The sequence below is a fragment of the Plectropomus leopardus genome, chromosome 7, assembly GCF_008729295.1.
Source record: "Plectropomus leopardus isolate mb chromosome 7, YSFRI_Pleo_2.0, whole genome shotgun sequence".
NCBI classification, from domain to species: Eukaryota; Metazoa; Chordata; class Actinopteri; order Perciformes; family Serranidae; genus Plectropomus; species Plectropomus leopardus.
In genome coordinates, this window is record NC_056469.1 from 15,047,441 (window position 1) to 15,063,217 (window position 15,777).

Sequence of the window (15,777 nt, forward strand, 5' to 3'; positions counted from 1 at the left end):
CATTTAAAGCATATGGTAGAAAGTCCAATGACTTCAGAGCTCATTAAATGATGTTAAGGACCATTAAGTGAAAAAGACACAATGAGGCTGATAAAGTAATTACACCTTGTGGTATAGAGTGGAGAGAGAGAGTGAGAGTATGTGTGTATGCGTGTGTGTGTGTGTGTGTGTGTGTGTGTGTGTATGTGTGTATGTGTGTGTGGTAGGGGGTTGGTGCTGCACAAACACACATGCTGAGGAATGCAACTGAACAAGTTTGTGTGTACATTGTGAATGTGCAAAGACACAATGAACACCTCTGAAGAAATGTATCGCCTCATTTGGAAAATGTGTAAGTGAATGGGGTTGAGTACAGTTTTAAATAAGTGAACTAAATATCATCAATGGAAGTGAGTTTAACAGCTAGTCTCTGGTGATACATTGTCATTCAGACGTCTGCAACACGGCTACTGAAACAGCAAGCTACTGTTTCTGAATGAAGTGGAGAGTGGCAGTCATAAAAGAAAAAGATTTAGTTGCGTCTGTGTGCTCACTTTGTCTCAAGCATGAGCCAGAAGAATGGAAACTATAAAATCAGACAGATGGGGAAGGACAGCCCCTCATTAGGATCTTTTGGTTTGACTTATGTAACTGCTGCTTTCAAACTAAGGCCCGAGCGAGTCTGAGTTCTATCCTCTCCAAGTTCTTATCGTGCTATTGAGGTTATTGCACAGAGTTGGCCGTGTTGTTGCTGTAATGGAATAGAAACACGACCCATGGGAATGCATGCACATTTACACACTTCCGCTGTAATGATCACACCGACTCCACCCCATTTATTTTCCCCTCCGCTGGAAACAGTTACAGCTCTATTTCTGGGCACAGTGACGTTGGCCGATGAGTTTACATTTCCTCCCTCCAGAATGTCATTGTAAATGTTAACTGTTGACAAATGATCCACTAGACATTATGTTTGCGTAATAACTGCATTTGATTTGTTTAGTCCAATTCAGTCAGTTTAGAATGTGGACTGTTAGACTGAGCTGTTTGGCCATATAACTGTAGTATAATTTAAAAGTCAATGTGTTTTAAGTAAAGTTTCCTACTTACCTTTGTCCTCATTAGAACTGCAATTAATGATTGTTTTCATAATTAATTATTGAATAATCAATTTCATATGAAAAAAATGTCCATCAGATAATCCCAGGGCCAAAGGTGAAGTCATCTAACTGCCTGTTTAAAGAATAACTTCTGTATTTTTCAACCTTGACCCTGTTTGGCCAAGTTGTGTCGAATGTGATGAATTGGTGAAACAATTCAAAATGGCCCAGTATTGATCCAGAGACCGCTGCAGCCAGCAGTGGTAAAACTGGCTGCAATGTGACCCCTTTGGGCAAGCGTGCAGCATCAGTTTATTAAGTATTCGTTTTTGCTGCTCAGATTGTTGCTGTAAGTGTGTTACAATGTTATGAAAAGGATCTCTGCTGAGGTAGACCTCTTTGTTAAAGAGTAAGATCCTTTTTGTTTTACCAGAAACAGCGCCATGATCGTTGTAGTAAGCCTCACCGGAGTCCATTTAAATAAACAGGGTTTTTTTCACTTCAAAACACACTTTCAACTTTCACATTCCAAGTCAAGGAGCGAAACAAAACTCACGAAAGCCATCAGGCTTGTCCTTCCACTGTTCCAACAAACATCCACTCTGTTTTGATTGAAATAAACCATTAATTCATCCAGTTAGACGTGAAAGTATGATGGCTTGATACGAGTTCAAATTACTGTTTATTTAAATGGAGTCTGGTGGCTTTGCCAATGGTCATTTCTGGGCTGTTTCTGGTTAAACAAAAAGATTGTACTCTTAACAAATAGGTCTATCTTTGTGGGGATCCTTTCATAATGTTGTCAGACACTTTGAATAACAATCTAAGCCTGTCAGTGGCAAAAACAAGCACTCTCAATGGACATAAATTGATGGTGTTGATTGCAGGGATTAAATTGTAGCCTGTTTTGCTGATGCTGGCTGCGGCAGACTCCCTCAATACTGGACCAGTTTCAAAAACTGTTGTTCCCATTAGTCACTTAGACACAAAAACATGGGAAAATAGTGTCTGGATTGAAAAATACCAAAGTTGCCTTTTGAAGATTTGATTTATAAAGTAGAGAAAATGCTCACATTTTAGACCCTGAAACCAAAGAGTATTTGGCAAATTTACTTGATAAATGACTCAAACAACTAATCAATTATAGAAATAAATTGTGATTAATGCATTACTTGTTTCAGTGCTACTTTTCATTCTGTTTTTCTTTGTAACACCCCTGAGTGAGTAAGTGAAGTCCTGTCAAGTCTGAAGCCAGATTTATGGTCGATGCAAGAGGTTAATGGAAGTCCCCGGGAGTAGAAGGTTTTGATTTATAATTCAGTGTCAGATTTGTCAGTTTGATTTCACCCCTGAAACAGGATGTATTGTACTGATAATAAGGCTGTATCATACATTAATTATTTTACCAAAAGCAACTGTGTTTATACTGTTTTCTTAATTTTCATAAAGACAAAGAAATTCTGCAGAATTAATATTTTAAGAAGCACAATGTGGTGCACAGACCATGTTTTGATTTTTCTACTGCATGCTGCTATTATAAAGTTAAACAGTGCATTTGATAACAGGAGTCTAATATAATATCTACCAGGGAATGTGTGCATCAGATCATTTCCAAAGTCCATCATTATCAATGGCTCACAGACACACAGGCATACACACACTTTGGGAATCTAAGGTATTTATCTTGTGTTCCTTTGCAGCTTCATCATGCTTTGTAGCACAGAATATGAGGCAGACATTGTGTTTACTTGCATAAGTCCATCTCAAATCTGAAAACCTTGTTGCTTTTTCATCTCTAAATTTAAATCCTACTTGTGCCTTTGTGTCACATTAGTCTCACGGATGCACGGCTCGTAACAGACAAAACCAGACCAGGTTGTCATCATCCAGCTGCAGCAGATTCGATCTTTTCAGTCCATTGAATTCACTTGTATGGTGCCTTGTTATGATGCATTTTAACAAATGGATTTTCAGTCCTTTAATCTGATCCGACTGTGTGGGTTATATTCTGCTGTGCAATTGGATCACGTCGTCACTGCAGGTCCATTGAGGACACTCTCACATCACCCCCGTCTCTTCCTCTGTGTTATGTGTCAGCCTGTCATCTCTCCTTTACAGGTTGGCGGTTAGGCTTGTTATACATTCTCATAGGGGTCCATAGTGCTTCCACTAAGAATAGTTCACTTGCTGGATTACAAATGCCACCAGCCATATTCCAATTATATGCGGCTCGTACAGTGGGATATGCCAATTAAACATCCGGGGCATACCAAGGATTCAGAACATTCAGGACATAGAAAGCGCACTGAGCACTCGCTTTATCTGTGCCTCTCTATTTCTGTCTGTCACTGAGACATGTGTCCTGTCGTCTCTTTTCTTCTCCCATTCTCAAACCTAAAACACAAGGAATTTAAAATAGTTACCAAGCCTCCGGTGATTCAGAGTCTGACATTTACAAGTAAATCTGTCTGTTTTACTGGCTAGAAACTGGGGTTTCTGAGGTACTGGGCAGCATCAGTTGTGACTATCAGGACATACTTGAAGCTGTGGGGGTATGTTCAGGGTTTTTGGTATCGTAAATCTCTTGATGCTGCCTGCCTTTAGCAGCAGAGACAAGGTGTGAATCATCAGTGCAGCTAGCATGAATACATTACAGCTTGCTTACATTTTAGCAAATTAACTTAGTCTGTTTTGGCTATCGGCAATTTGGGCTGTTCATTTCAAATTGACAGCAGAGAAGGCCAACTGTGCCAGCTCATTGTAATAGCAAGGTAATCATTTGATCAACAGCTTTCTGCTGTCTGTGCAGCAAACATGAACATTTTTATTGCATACCAACAGGCTGCACACATTATTTTGATGTGCAACTTTTGGACTTCGGTTTACTTTAAAGGGATAATTCACCACCAAAATCGAAAATGCATAGTTTTCCTCTTACCAATAGCACTATTTATCAATCTAGATTTCCGTGTTGGAGATATCGGCTGTAAAGATCTCTGCCTTCTCTCCAATATAATGGAACTACAGTATATGGCATTTGGTTTGTGATGCTCAAAGCGCCAAAAATATTTTTGAAGAACAGACCTTGTGTGCAGTTTCGTGTTGGAACTATTGTCTCTCTACCAAGAGCCAACTGCATCACAGCCCAGAAGGAAGCCTGCATCTACGGCTAAGCTGTACAGTGAGCTAGCTCAGTGGGCTAGTTGAGCTAACAGTTGATGCATGCTTCCATCTGAGTGATGATTAGTGTTGCACGGTATACCAATACTATAAAAGTATTGCAGTATCCAGCTGTTCAAAACTATACAGTACCACCTTATATTAATACCAGTACTTTATGAATGACAGCATTTTAATGAGAGCCATGTTTCTCCGCTTGCAACAGTGAGACTGTTGGTGTCTGTGCCAAGCACCCAGGAAGCGCACCATGCGCTCATGCAAAATTTACATAGTGGCCGAAAGTGGAATTACAGCATCACGTGATGCACATTGGCCCAGAAAGACCTTTCCTCATTTGCTTAACACTGGGAAAGAGACATCCTTAAATCACAGGAACATTTTTTTGAGACATATTGACTTTTTAGAACACGAGCCGTGGCTGCTCGCATTTCAGATACACGCCTTGCCGACCATCTACGGCTTGTTGACAAACCAGACACACAGAGCGAAATAGTATTATTCACTTACACAGCAAACAGTCAGGGTTACCCCCGGTACACCACAAAGCCCGTGTCTAAAACATCAAAGCATCCAAAGCATCTTGCCAACAGACATGCCAATGGTGATTAAGGAATTCAAAGAGCGTCAGGTTGGCTAGAAAATGTGATAACGTAATTACGTAATAGCTCCCTCTTGTGTGCGGTTTAAACAAAGAACTTTATTGACTTAACAAGACAAGAAAAAAACTGATGGCTACAGGCCAGATTTCCATTTTAAGGTTAATTTCTACTATAATAATGTTAATATATTGATAATAAAACACCTCAAATTTATAAATACCTATCCTCTGTCATCCCCTTTTAAAGCCCTTCATTTCTGTCGCGTTAGGATTTATCTTATATATTATTTCATTACTTTTATGGTGTTTCAGGTTTTTGTCATGGTATCACTTCAGTACAGGTATTGAGATATTTTGGGCAGGTATCGTATCGAAGTCATAATTTTGGTATCGTGACAACATGATGATACGGTTGGTGGGTGTATTTTGGTAAGAAAGAAAATAGTTGAACACTTCATGTTGAACAACATGAAACTGCTCACAACAAGGTCTGTGGATTATCTTAAGTAACACAATCATGATTTCTGGAAAGAGACATTGCCGTTGTGTTTTTTTTAAAAAAAATTGGGGCACTTTGAGCACCACAGGCCAAGTGCCATCTAGTTCCAATTCCATTAGAGAGAAGGCAAACATCTCTACAGCCGATATGTCAAACACTCACAACAAAACAATTTGGATTGATAAATAGCACTACTGGTAAGAGGAACAATTTGTATTTTTCATTTGATGATGGACTGTTGCTTCAAAGAAAATCCAACCTTTAATACAAACCTGAACCAGCTACTGAACAGACACAGTAAAAAAAAAAAATGTAACTCAGACAAGTTTCTAGACTACCCACACATCTTGAGTCCAAGCATCATTTATGCACAGATATACTGCTGAGAGTTATCTTTCTAAAGTATCTGCTGCCCCATGACAGTCTGTAATACGTGCCAAATGCCTCAGAGGTATCATAATTAAACAGTTTCTATTTCTGCTGTGTATCTAAACAGTGCCCCCAAATCCTGCCTCTGACCTGTCACGAAGACACACTACCTTCAAAAGAGTAAATCTTTTAAAACAGTAACTTGTTTATTGCCTCTGATATTGGCTTTGCATCAAAAGATGGCTACGATGTTAAACATACAGACCTTATTCAGATTTGAATTGGCCTCTGTGTTAAATGATGCTAAAATAAGGCAAATGTCAAGTGATTTCAGTGTTCGGTGCAGTCGAATTGGAAATAATTTGGGTGCTTGTGTTATACAAGTGTAGAGCCACTTGATGAGTAAGTATGAATACATAATTCAGAATACATTGTCTTATTTGCAAGTTAATTTATTCATTATGCGTTTAATCAAACAAGGTTTACAGCATGCTCTTCAGTGTAGAGACATGATCTGCAGATTTTATTAACACTATGAAATTGTGTTGTCCACCCAGTAGTAGGTTGATAGTCCAATCATTGCTGCGGGAATCTAGTGATTGAAATATTTTCTCTCCCTTTAAGTATGGGATGCTTTACACCTTAATTTTACCAGTTAATTTGTTCAAATTTACCCACCACATTGAGCTAAAGTTTCTTCAGAACATTTAAATCTCTCAATCTGCTGCTTCCATGTCCCAGTTTAACCCCCATTATAATGTCTGACTGTATACTGGAAATCTCTGTCTTCCTTTTCTGCCCAGTGAAGTACATGCGCGAGGCCACACCGTATGTCAAAAAGGGCTCCCCTGTGTCAGAGATCGGCTGGGAAACCCCCCCTCCTGAGTCTCCTCGTCTCGGCAGCCCTCCCATCAGCTCCTCCTCACATGACCCCCCGAGCTCACCTACACAGCCCTCCCTGTCTCTGCAGGGCGATAGGAGGTGCATACCACTCAAGATGTGCTGTGTAACCCGAGCCATGACCACACCAGACCCTGAAAACAGGTAGGTGAAACACACATACACACACGCAGACATACCATAGAAAAATCCTCATTCTTGAGCTGAAGGCAGTTCTCTGGAGATGCTGCCGTCTCCTTCAGATTCTCCTAAATATGAACTGTCTGCTCCTCTTGTGCTTTTCATTGACACACTAAAGACTAGTTCATTGATTAACTCACAAAGTTCAGTCGGCTAACTCGTACATAATTGCTTTTAAAGATTCACATCTTCAGTAGAAACAAATGGGCCTTTGACTGGGAGCCGCAGTGAGGATTATTTTTTTGACCTTTTAAACAAACAGACTAACAGGTTGTTGGTTTTGGTTTTTTTATGGGATTCAAAGTAACAATCTCTAAGATCTCTATTTCAACATTTCCAGCGGCCATAGTAACCATTTACTCGCAATGCTTGCAGAGACCGGAAAACAGCAAGCCTCTTCACCAACCCAGTCTCATTCCTAACATGTCAAATATCAAAGTTTTGGCAGTGGCCTCTGAAGTCGGACACTGACGCACAGAGGGAACGTTTCGCGACCGTGTGAGACAAAGCGGGCAGTTAGCATTTTTTGACACAACTAGCCTAGTATAGCAAGTAAGAAACTTTTCATAAAGCGGGTGAGAGAGGAGGTGGATGGGTCAAACAAACTCCCGACTTTCACCCAGGAGCCTATTGTTCGTGTGTCATGCAAAAACCAAAAATCAATCGAATTATTTTAATAACAAGGTAGCATGCATGTATGTGTAGCCTACTGTGCTATAGTAACATATGCCACATGATGTTACATACGTTAAAAAGTGACAGATGTAGTGACTTTAAGCCAAACCATGATGTTTTTTCTAAGCCTCACCCGCTTTGTTTCCTAAACCTAAGAAAGGAAACCTAAAGACAAATGTTTTTTTTTAATCTTCATATTAAGTCTATTTTGAAAAAGACTGCATGTATTAAACTTTACATTTCGTGTGAAAACAGAATTTATTTTGAAAAGACATTGCATGTAACAAGCGAACATTAATGTGCTGGTCCCTGAACATACAAAGCTGACGTTAGAGGGGCACCTAGAGTGCATAGTTTGTCCTGTAGGGCCAAGCGTCATTATTTGAAGGGTTGGGAGTGAGAATGGGTTGGATTCACACACTAACTGCACGCAGCTTGGGATATTTACTGGGAATTTCACCACAGACAACCAGGTTGTAATATGTCAGATGCAAGGGCTTTCAGCAATGGGCCATAGACTCAGTAATCATATAATTATATTATATTATATTATATTATATTATATTATATTATATTATATAAAATATAGTTATTTTATTAAGTGATGACTAGTGACTCAAAAGACATTACTTTAGCTGAAAATCTTGAGATTTACACTAATAACACAGTACTAAATTAACAGAATATTGCCAGTCTTTTCCATTACTAAATGTGCACTTAATTGATCAAAATTTGAATCAAACATTATTCAAATTCAGCTAGATAGCAGTACTCTACTACTATAAACAGGGTGCATTGGTTGCAGTGAGAAAAGTATGTCCTGAGTTTGCAGTGGTGACCTCAATTTGACTGCCTAAACTAGCTCAGAGGTTTGGCTTCACTATTGTCACTTGCAGATGCTCCAAAGTTCAACTTTGAAGCAACCAAAAGATGATTACCTCAACGAACCAAAGGTTAACCCATTCTTCTCCACTGCTTTACTCAATGCTGACAGAGAGAGAATAGGATAGTCTCCCCATGTGTCTGCAGCCATCCTCTGCTGTCCTGATGGGATTACCGGGTACTGTTGTCTCAGACTTTTTTAGTCAGTTCTTCTTAAAGACAGACGTTTGAAGTGGCACTTTGATAATTTTCAGTCAGCAGGGGGGTGGGTCTGTTACGAGGTGTCATCAAGTTAATTGGTTAGTAATTTGACAAAGGCCCAATCAAACAGCATGGGGGCAGACTGAGATTTACTGTTTAAACATTTCTGGTGTCACAGTCTGTGAATGTGTGCTCTCCGTCCCAGTTGTCTCTCCCTGTGTCCCTTCCTGCTTGTCTTTCTGTTTTGCCATCACTCTCTCCTGTCTCATGTTTTTCACTCTTATTTGTTTGTGTTCTCTTGCCCCTGTTGTTTTCGCTCTGTCCCCTCCCTTTCTTTTCTTTCATGATCTCTCTCCCGTCATATACCCAGCTTTCTCTGTTATCTGTCTCTTTCTGTCTGAATCAATTCTCGCCTTCTATCTCCATCCGCTTCCCATTATTGCCTCTCTCCTGATTTCTTTTTTTCTTTCTCTTCGGCTCTCAGTGTCTCTCTATCGCTCCGTCTCTCCATCCATGTGTGTCCCCCTCTGCATATGTATGATTTTAGAAGTGTGAGATAGTTGAACCTCACTAAACTTCAAAGCTTCAGACGACAGAGGCAACATCAAAGTCAAGTCGTAATAGTGAGCAGTGACTTCAAAGTTCCCCGTCTGTACTGACGTTGTTAGACGGCTCAGCGCTGCGGCTGTAAAATGTAAATGCTAACACAACAATCAATATAAAAAAATACTTGTAAACAAAATGAAAAATAGGAACAGCATCCACAGACAAAGCAGATGGTTCTCTGCTGGCTGGCTCTCCTGTTCAGTGTAACTTTTATTTTCCTCTAAATAAAAACAAAGATTCATTTCAGTCTTTGTGGAGTAAGTAATTGATAGAGATAGCGTCCATGAGCAGTGAAGCCACAGAAAACTGTAAAAAACCCGACCACAGTCTGAGGCCATGCTCACACTGTGTAGATCATTTTAAAACAAAGTGTCTTTTTAAAGGTCTTATGAGGAACAATGTAACAATTTAGGAGGTAGGCTTATTAGCTTTCTTGCAGAGAATTAGATATAAAATTCGAGACCACTCTTATGTCTGTGTGCCAAGCATGGAGCTGGAGCTGGTTAGCCTAACTTACCAAAACATTAGGTTTAAGGGAAAACAGCTAGCCTAGCTCTGTCCAAAGTTTTAAAACAAGCACCTCCAAAGCTTGTTTATACATGAGCTATTGTTAAAAATAAGGTGATGAAAAAAACATGTGAATTGAGAAATAAAAAAGTAAACATGGATGTGAAATAAAAAGTAGTGGTAAATTATTGTGGTATCTGATTAATTTTATTTTAATAATTTGTCTACCCTGTCTGTTTTTCATTTCAAAGTAATTTTTTTGCTCTATTGTTCAGTTAACTTGAATTTTCTCCATTTTGATCAATAAGTTTTCTTTCATAGCTGGGGCCTCCGTGGAGGGTACATGGGCTTAAAGCATGCACAGAGGTGTTCATGCTCAGCGCGCTGGTCATTGCAATATGCTCTGAAGCATGACGGGGCATAAAAACAAAACACTTTGTAGATAAGGATGTAGTCAGCAAGTGTTAATGTAAGAATGTTGCAGGAAAAGCAGGCTGCCTGGCAACACAAGTAAACACAGACACACTTCCAAGCATTTCATTTGTGTACTATAATAATAGTCGCTTTCCTCCAAAGCAGAATTATTTCTCATAGTCTCTTTTTATGAGACCATTTTTCATTTTTTTTTTACTTTTACAGCAGTCTCTCATGTTTTCCACATCCTGAATAAAAAAAAACTATTCTTCCTCTAGTGTGGTGGCTATTTCTGTCTAATATTTTAAGGCAATTTGACTGACCCTGTGGTCTCTCGATGAAGGGTTGCAGAGATGTCTGCAGAGGGGAGCCTGCTTGGCCAGTTCTCCCTTGCAGGTGTCCGTGTTAAACTGAAAAGGGCAGCACACAAAGCGGCGCAACAACATATGGAGCCTTCCTGCTCGACGCAAAAGACAAGATGATGATCACTGTTTGGCACGTGAACCTTGCGCCAGGGACACTACAGCTTACATAAACCTTGACTGAACCTCAATAGTCAGCATGCTTTATTTCATTTGTTTACAAGACAAATGTAAAAAAAACTATTTGTGGTTTTCAAAGGAGTTATTGACAAACAAAAATGAATTAATCCTCTCAACACTAGTATGGTGTCTTCAGTTCACCTCACTGTGACAAACAATTGTTGTTTTCACACTTCTGTTTGCACACAGGTAAAAAACTAAAACTAAACACATTGTGTCAGTTGGTGAACTTAGTGGGTGTATTTTTATTTCTTTACAACAAAGCAAGCCTAGCTGTTTCTGCTCACTAAAAGCTATGGTAATTGTCTCTCAGCTCTCCACACTGGGTGCACAGACATGATGTTGTTCTTATTTTACTCTCAGAAGGTGAGCAAAGAAGTGTCAAGATATCAAAGAAGACAGGGCGTCAAGATCATGACCCACCTTTAGAGGTTACCTTTAGATGTTTTGTTTGGGGTTTTTTCCCCGAAAATTGGAAAAAGAGTTAAACTGATTTCCCTTTAAAAATGAAATGAAATTTATTCCTACATTTCAAAATGTCTAGAGTGTGTTTGGCAAAAAAAAAAAAATCAGCTGCTCTTGCACAAATCTCAGTTTAGACATTAAACTTTTTAAGAGCACAATAGGGTTGAACATTCACTTTGTCGGCCATAACTTTAACTTTATTGGTCCAGGATTTGGGGTCAACAACTCATCTAGAGAAAAGGTGAGTTTTTGCTTTCTGCAGATAACATTGTTTTGTGGTTTGATAAAGCTGGCCAAATTTGCCTTGACCATCATTTATTTTATGAAGGTTCTTCCTCATCCTCTCAGTCAGGGCAAATTCCCCTTTGACTCACCAGTAAATGTTTAGTAAAGGTTTAAATGGAAGGAACACCCATGTTGAAATCAGGTGTGTAATGCTTAATCCATGAAACTCACATTTATACCAGCAAGCTGGATGCTTCTCAATATCATGGAGTTCATAGATAATGTGTGTCAGGTAGGAGATTGCAGGGCAAGACGACACCTACTCTGTTTTCCTTATTTTGGTTTCGGAAACGGTTTTAAGAGGCTTTATGTTAAGTGACAGGGAAGTCTGGCTTATCTTTTTATACGAGACTCAGTGCAATGTTGCATCCCTCAGAGGGTTTCTCTCTTCATTTCAGCAGATGTTGTTTAAACTGTGTGTAAGCCTGAGAGGACCGACAGGAATGAAGGATATGAGGAAAGGCGGCGCACGTTCAGTGATGAGAAGTAATAAAAGACAAGAAAAATAAAAGAGAAGACTTGATTTATCTTTTTTTTAACCAATTCGGAAGACATTTTTTCTCACTCAACTGTAATGTACACAATGTTTAAGTCACTTACAGTCAAACTTTCTTTTACTTTGGTGTCAGATTACATTTTTAAAAATGATAGGGATTACACTCCTATCATTTCCAGTGTGGATTAAAAATGTTATGAGAAGGTATGGAAAATCGGAAGTGAGGAGAAGTGGAAGAGAAAATGGAAAGGAATTGAGAAAGAACAGGGAAGGCAAAGATAAGGAAAAGTGGAAGAGAGCGCTGCGAAGACAAGAAGAAAATAAAATGACGACCTTTATCTTTCACTATTAATCTGTGTCAATACTGAGGCAACATGAAAAACCTGCAGTGTTAATGTGTGAGATATCCACTGAAAACATGTATGGCTACTAAAAGGAGGAGATGACTCCTGACAGAATCAGCACGGCTCCTCACAGTGTGAATGTTTTCTGTAGTTCTGTTTGCCCTTGACTAGTTTCTGAAAGGACGACTCACACTGTCTCTCCAATTCCAGTCTTTGTCAGGTGTATGCCTGCATACTATGATGTAATAACCAACTCACTAGTGCAGGAAAAATGGGCTTATAACTGCAATGTCACAACCTCTTACTTTGGTATCCTACTAATCCCTTAAGAAGTCTGCAACATCAGTGCATTAAAGCAGAAAACCTGTTTGTATTCCATATCCCATTGCACATTTTTACCTGAAAAACCTGCAACTCATGGACTGGAGGAAATCCAACTGTTAGCCCCGCCCATTCACAGCATTTTTCTACACATTCTCTGATTACTTTTCATCCTGAAATAGCAGTTTAAAGTTCAGATGTGTGGCAAAAGTAGTCAGTAGACAGTCATTAGATTAAGCGAAAGAAGGGACTTGCAAAATAAAACTCAACTATTCAGACGATTCAACAAGAGATCCAACATGCAAACCTCCATTCTGAATCAGAGCAGCAGGGCTGACTGAAGAGCAGCTTTCAACAAGAGCACCGAGTGCAAAGGATTTCACAAGTTACAGCTAAATGTTACAGAACAATGCTGCCAATTCCTCCAACCACAAAAATAACAGGTCAGCATGGGATGAATTTACTTTAGGACTGCACAATATATCTTTTTTATTATTGGTGCAATGTTAACTTGTGCAATAAACACATTGTGAAAGCCTGTGAGATTGCACTTGGGGATTCTTTGAGTTAGCTGAAAGAGAGTATCAGTAGAAAAATGCACTTTAAAATGTGGACTTAACATCATAGTTTTTATAGTCCCCCTTTGAGTTCAGTTCAGTGTTCAGTTTCTTCAGTGAGAGAATGTTTGAAATAATTGTCTTTTATTTTGTTAATTCAGAGAGCAATTTGCTCCAGTTTATCAGTATGCTGAGAGCAGAAGAAAGGAAGGAGTCAGTACACTTATCCAAAGCTAAATCATTATTGACTGCAATATTCAGCAGCATTATTGCTTATTTCACTCATATACTGTGCAGTCCTAACACTCCCCATTCTCACTACACACTCGGGTCAGAGCTCTAAAGATAGTCAAATGCTTCCATGTAACTGCTAAGACATAAAACTATTTAGAGCGTATGCTGAAAACCAGAGGATCAGACGATTCTGAGGGATGTTTGTTGTGTTATTTGAACCTCAAGATCTGACCAAAGATAGTTCACTTTTGAGAGTTGTGTAACATGAGAAGGCATAATCCTACAAATCCCAAGGATCCTGGGAAAAGAGTAATATATTCCCAGGAATTAATACTCTTAAATCACAAGTAAACATTTATCTCTACTTGACTACCTTAAGAACTTGAAAGCAAAAGCATTCAAGACAAGTGTCTACTTTTGACTTTTAAGTAAATGAATTAATAATACAGTGACAGGCAGGCCTTACATGGCCACACAACGTAAACAATTCTGATTATAGGGCAAAGTATTAAGAGGACATAGCTACATAAAAATGTCGTTACATGGCTTTAAAAGGTAAATGTTTAAATGTCATGTCATTTTAAAAAGTACATTCAGAGACCTGAAAAACCTGCAACTGACTTGGAATTTACTTATAAAGAATTATCCTCAGGGACTTGAAACGTGACTGGAGATATGCTTTGCCAAGGCTTTAGACTTGTCTTGGACTTGTCCCAAAAAACACTCTCCACTGCATGTGTGCAGCAACAACTATTCCATGTTCAGTCATGATCAGGATTTAGGCAGAGGCAAGTGGGCCAAAATAGACAATTAAAAAGACTAATTGTGAAATCTAACCATGTTTTCTTGTTCTCTAAGGTCATCTGTGACACTCATTTAATCACTTATTGCCCATAGGTTTATATTTTGTTACATCAGTATTTCAACAGTATTTCAACAGTATTATCGCGCGCTTTTGCTTTAAAATGGGTATTTAGCCATTAAAACATGCTTTTCCATGCAACTGATGCGAGCATACAGAGTTCATTCATGAATATTTACAATAAAGTGACAGCATGAATCATATCTGTATGCCGGGACAGACCTACCAAGCTTGAATACATATTTGCTATATATAGTGGTAATCCTTTGAGAACAACGACCCTTTGATCAACTGAGAGATTGATCTTCATACAGGCAGGACTTATAATTCCATACGTTCAAGTGGATCTTCGGGTCATCCAGTCCATGTGCTGTACCCTATCTCTTGCATGCATTGTGTCATGCATGAAAGAGATAGGGTAATTTAGCCCCAAAGCCACCCCACATCTTGGCTGGAGAATGGCACATAACACTTCCTCTAGGTCTAGTATAACTCACAGGAGTTGAGTTGTTGCTAAAACAAACACCATCCTTAAAGATCCTCCTCTATCATTTGCACATCTGGTCCTGGAGTCTCCCCCCTTTCCTCCCCTCTGCTCTCCCCCTGGCCTGTCCTTAATCAACTTGCCTTTTACAGGCAGCATTTCTATTTTTAACCCAGAGAAACACCTGGAGCTGATCTAGATGGTCTCTCCTACCTCCGAGGGTTTGACGGAAGAGCAGATTCATCACATTCACTGGGGCTTTTCCAGTTCCCCAGCGTGTACTGTATGAATAAAGAAAGCTGCAAAGAAAGCATGTTTGCAGAGTTGAAACCACCCTGGTTTTAGAGGAGTTTCTATTTTCAACACTGGGAGCACCTGGACAGTGAAGTGCTGGGAACAGAGATACTGGAAAGCTAGAGTTGGTGGTAAACACACAGCCAAATCTCAGCACATGGTGCACACTAAAGAGTCGTTTATTCTCTTTGCCTCTGAGTCAGCCATAATTAATAGTTCATGTGTCAAAATTAATTGTAATATCAATCTTACTTCGCATCCTTATTTACAACAACAGACAGATAAACTTTGCAAAAGCATCGCTGTTTATAGTATTTTTACTATTTGTATTTCTCCACTGAGATGAACACTAACTGCACTGATGCTGCAATATACAGTGCACTGCTTTATGCACTGTCAAGGCTGCAATATGTACCTCTTTAAAATTCATATTCATTGTGAGCACACAATCAAAGAGCCGTTCAATGAGAGTGAGAAGCATCCTAAAGATGCATCCCTCTCGCGGCCAGAAATACTCCCATATGATATAAAGAGATTAGCTATGGAAATTTACTGGGAGACAGCGCCGTGTCATATGGCCCACAGAGGATGCATGAGCAATGTCTGTTTCATGTTTCGAAACAACTTGAATTGACTCAACTCTCAATGTACTTAATTTCATTGTTCTGACCGAGTGCCCAATTTCAAGTAGATGAGACAAACAAGCATCTGTTGAAGCTAAGACCTAAATGGATTACATTTGGTTTCTAAAACTGTGAGCTGAGATGCAACTGAGACCATGGACTGTATGAAAGAATTGGACA

The 15,777-nt window shown here is 39.3% G+C and overlaps 1 protein-coding gene across 1 annotated transcript in view; it reads left to right on the plus strand.

The window, feature by feature from the left end:
- Positions 1 to 15,777, plus strand: part of sntb1 (syntrophin, basic 1) — a 51,762-nt gene that overhangs the window by 14,868 nt on the left and 21,117 nt on the right. Inside the window, exon 2 of the mRNA XM_042490817.1 lies at positions 6,529 to 6,769. Coding sequence (XP_042346751.1) covers positions 6,529 to 6,769 — 241 coding nt within the window. The remainder of the gene's footprint in view (positions 1 to 6,528; positions 6,770 to 15,777) is intronic.